This window comes from Nannospalax galili, unplaced genomic scaffold (assembly GCF_000622305.1).
Source record: "Nannospalax galili isolate Female #2095 unplaced genomic scaffold, S.galili_v1.0 scaffold180, whole genome shotgun sequence".
NCBI lineage: Eukaryota > Metazoa > Chordata > Mammalia > Rodentia > Spalacidae > Nannospalax > Nannospalax galili.
In genome coordinates, this window is record NW_008348199.1 from 3,895,072 (window position 1) to 3,898,702 (window position 3,631).

The 3,631-nt window shown below is 52.8% G+C and overlaps 1 protein-coding gene and 1 pseudogene across 2 annotated transcripts in view; both read left to right on the forward strand.

The window, feature by feature from the left end:
* LOC103743454 (cytochrome P450 2D3-like) overlaps positions 1-1,212 on the forward strand; it is a 4,634-nt gene extending 3,422 nt beyond the window's left edge. Inside the window, exons 7-9 of one of the 2 annotated variants that reach the window (XM_029569154.1) lie at positions 173-360; positions 734-872; positions 970-1,212. In XM_029569154.1, the coding sequence (XP_029425014.1) occupies positions 173-360; positions 734-872; positions 970-1,151 (509 nt within the window). In that variant the 3' untranslated portion in view covers positions 1,152-1,212. Of the gene's footprint in view, positions 1-172; positions 361-733; positions 876-969 lie in introns of both variants that reach the window. The other variant, XM_029569153.1, reaches the window with a different exon arrangement.
* LOC103743516 overlaps positions 1-2,231 on the forward strand; it is a 25,087-nt pseudogene extending 22,856 nt beyond the window's left edge.
* The last annotated feature ends 1,400 nt before the right edge of the window (positions 2,232-3,631 follow it).

Consider the following 3,631-nt stretch of genomic DNA (forward strand, 5'->3'; position numbering starts at 1 on the left):
ATAACCCCTTTCCCCCCCCCCCAAGTTGGTAGTGGTCAGAGTGTTTTGTCACAGCAATGAAGAAACAAACTAAGACACTTTCTCAGGTGGACCCAGCCCTTAACACACAGGTAGGTCAGAGTCAAGATGCAGTCTCCTGGGAGCAAAGGCTGACAGTTTTCTGTCCCTCCAGGCCAAGTCCAACAGGAGATCGATGAAGTCATTGGGCAGGCACGGCATCCAGAGATGGCAGACCAGTCCCGAATGCCCTTCACCAATGCTGTGGTTCACGAGGTGCAGCGATTTGCAGACATTGTCCCAATGAATGTGCCACACAAGATATCCCATGACGTTGAAGTACAGGGCTTCCTCCTCCCCAAGGTAGGCATGACCACTTCCAAACAAGCATAGGAAAGACCAAGTGTGCTATATCCTGGATCTCCAGCTGACTGACACGACTGAATCAGGTGTGTGTGAATCCCAGCCATTTCCCACAAAGTCTCCAAGGAAGTGGGATGACAAATTAAAATGGGCTACAGAGGACTTTAGGAACCACTGCACACAGGGACAAGTGGTTGGGCATACATAGGAGACTTACAACAGGGCCCTTCTATGGCATCAGTGATGGTGCTGAGAGGTTCTGGACTGAGGTTGCATTAAAGGGTCCAGGTGTGTGCAGGTAGAGGCTGTGCTTAGTGGCCAGGGTCTTGGTGTCCCCATCGCAGTCCATGTTCACACCATGCGTTTTATGCAGGGCATGACACTCATTGCCAACCTGACTTCAGTGCTGAAGGATGAGAACACCTGGGAGAAACCCCTCCAATTCCATCCAAAACACTTCCTGGACGCCCAGGGCCGCTTTGTGAAGCCTGAGGCCTTCATGCCGTTCTCAGTCGGTGTGTGCAGGGAGGAGCTGGTTCCTGCCCCCTTCCCACAGTGGCTTGGAAGGTAAAGCCAAGTCCCAAACTTACAGAACCCCACTCCCACCCACAGGCCGCCGCGCATGCCTCGGGGAGCCGCTGGCCCGCATGGAGCTCTTCCTCTTCTTCACCTGCCTCCTGCAGAGATTTACCTTCTCGGTGCCCCCTGGACAGCCCCGGCCCAGTGACCGGGGAGTCTTTATGTTTCTGCTTGTCCCGTCCCCTTACCAGCTCTGTGCCGTGGCACGCTAGCAGAGACACCATTTTCTGCTCAGGCTGATTGATGTACAATAAACCAACCCTGCCACTGCCATTTGGTTTTCTGCTCCAACTCCAATACTTGTCTCTGCTTGGTCCTCAGGCAAGAGTCTAGAATCTGTACTTAGCACTTGCCTCAACCCTCCTACACAGAAAACTTGAATCGTGAGGGAAAGGCTGAGCCATGAGCAGGTACACAACCCAGAACTTTTAGCACTCTGGAGTCTTAATCAAGAGAATGGCAGATCTGAGACTACCCTGGGCTATGTAACAAAGTCCCAGTCTGCTCCCACTCCATAATGAAAAGACCCTGTACCATAAAAATAAAGATTGGGTAAGTGAAAGAGAGAGAGAAGCTAAGAAAGTAAGGAAAGAAAAAGAAAAATGAAACAAAGATGTACTGACGTTCAGCACGTGATGGCTGACAGTTTGTCACATAAAGGCCTAACAATGGAGACTGGGCTGCTGACACCCACAGGCAGACATCAGGATGCCCTGTCTCAGAGGACAGGTGTAAATAGGCTCCTCTTAAGAATTAGCACTGCTGCTGTCTGGGTGACAGATGATGGTGCAGGTCCCCAAGGCACTGAGGAGCCATGAGTTCCTAGAAGGATTCGCAGAAGCAGAAAAGCTGCTGGACTCACAGCCCAGGCTGGACAGACACGGGAGAGTCAGCAGCAGTTGGAGGGGCAGGCAGAGCCCTGGGGTGGGGCACGCACGCCCAGCTGTCCTCAGACGACATCTGCCAGACAGCAGTCAGGACTCCCAGCCACAATGTGAGGAAAGCTCACAGGGCCTCAGTGTCCAGGGATCTGTGGGTGCCCTAGACGTGGAGCACTGGCACGGCCGACCTCGGTCTCCACACCCTCCAAGGCCAGACTCAGGCAATCCCAGCCACTTGCCTAAACCCCATTGCTGGACATCCCAGGCCCAGTGACTATGGTGTCTTTGCAGTGCCAGTGACCCCACAACCCTTTCAGCTCTGTGCAGTGGCACGCTAGCAGAGACAGTTCCAGTCCTGCTCCCAATGAGTTGATGGGTATACAATAAAGCAGTCTTGCAGTTGCCTGGTCAGTTTCCTGGTTCAATCAGATCCCTGTTTGTGCTGGGTCCTCCGACAACAGTCTACAGTCAACCTTTACCCACTGCCTCATCCTTCTTGAACGGAAGACTCAAATATTGTAAGAAAAGGGTTGTGCTGAGCCGAGAGCAGTGGCACAGCCCTGTAATTTCAGCTCTTCAGAGTTTGAGACCAGAGGACGATGAGTCTGAGGCTAGCCTGGGCTATGTAACAAGGTTCTCATCTCCTTAGACTATGAAATGAGGATACCTTGTATCATAAAAACAAAAGGAAACACGGACAAGACAGAGAGACAGAGTCGGGTAAAGAAGAAAGAGGTAGAGGAGGAGGAGGAAAAGGAGGATGAGGAAGAGAAAGGGAGGGAGGGAGGAAGGACAGAAGGAAGAGGTGTGTTGAGGGTCAGCAAGTGACAGCTGACCCTTTATCACATAAAGACCCATTGGTGGGCCAAGAGTGGTGCACATGCCTTTAATCCCAACACTTGGGAGGCAGAGGCAGGAGAATCTCTGTGTTTGAGGGTAGCCTGGTCTACACAGCGAGTTTCAGGTCAGTTAGGGCTACAGGGAGACCCTGACTCAAAAATACCCCCCCCCGAAAAAAGGACCCATCAGTGGTAACTGGGCTGCTGACACCCACAGGCAGACATCAGGATGCCCTGTCTCAGAGGACAGGTGTAAATAGGCTCCTCTTAAGAATTAGCACTGCTGCTGTCTGGGTGACAGATGATGGTGCAGGTCCCCAAGGCACTGAGGAGCCATGAGTTCCTAGAAGGACTCACAGAAGCAGAAAAGCTGCTGGACTCACAGCCCAGGCTGGACAGACACAGGAGAGTCAGCAGCAGTTGGAGGGGCAGGCAGAGCCCTGGGGTGGGGCACGCACGCCCAGCTGTCCTCAGAGGACATCTGCCAGACAGCAGTCAGGACTCCCAGCCACAATGTGAGGAAAGCTCACAGGGCCTCAGTGTCCAGGGATCTGTGGGTGCCCTGGACGTGGAGCACTGGCACGGCTGACCTCGGTCTCCACACCCTCCAAGGCCAGACTCAGGCAATCCCAGCCACTTGCCTAAACCCCATTGCTGGTCTAAACTGCATCGAGTGAACTTCAGCCCCAGCTGTACAGACTCCTCTCTGCAACTTCCCAGGCCTTAGACAAAGTGTCCCCAGAGCCTATCAGGAGTCAAACATTTCTTCTGGAATGTGCCAGGACTGAACTCTCCAAGCTGAGGTAGCTCAACTCTCCAGGCCAGGCTCCTTGGAACTGAAGGCAAATCAGTGCACTTGTCTGAGCACCTGGCTGGTTTTATTTTGTGAGGCAGAAATAACATTTACCAGACTTACTTTATTTCCTTCAGTGCTGGAAACTGGTCCCAAGGCCTTTTACACACTCAGCCATA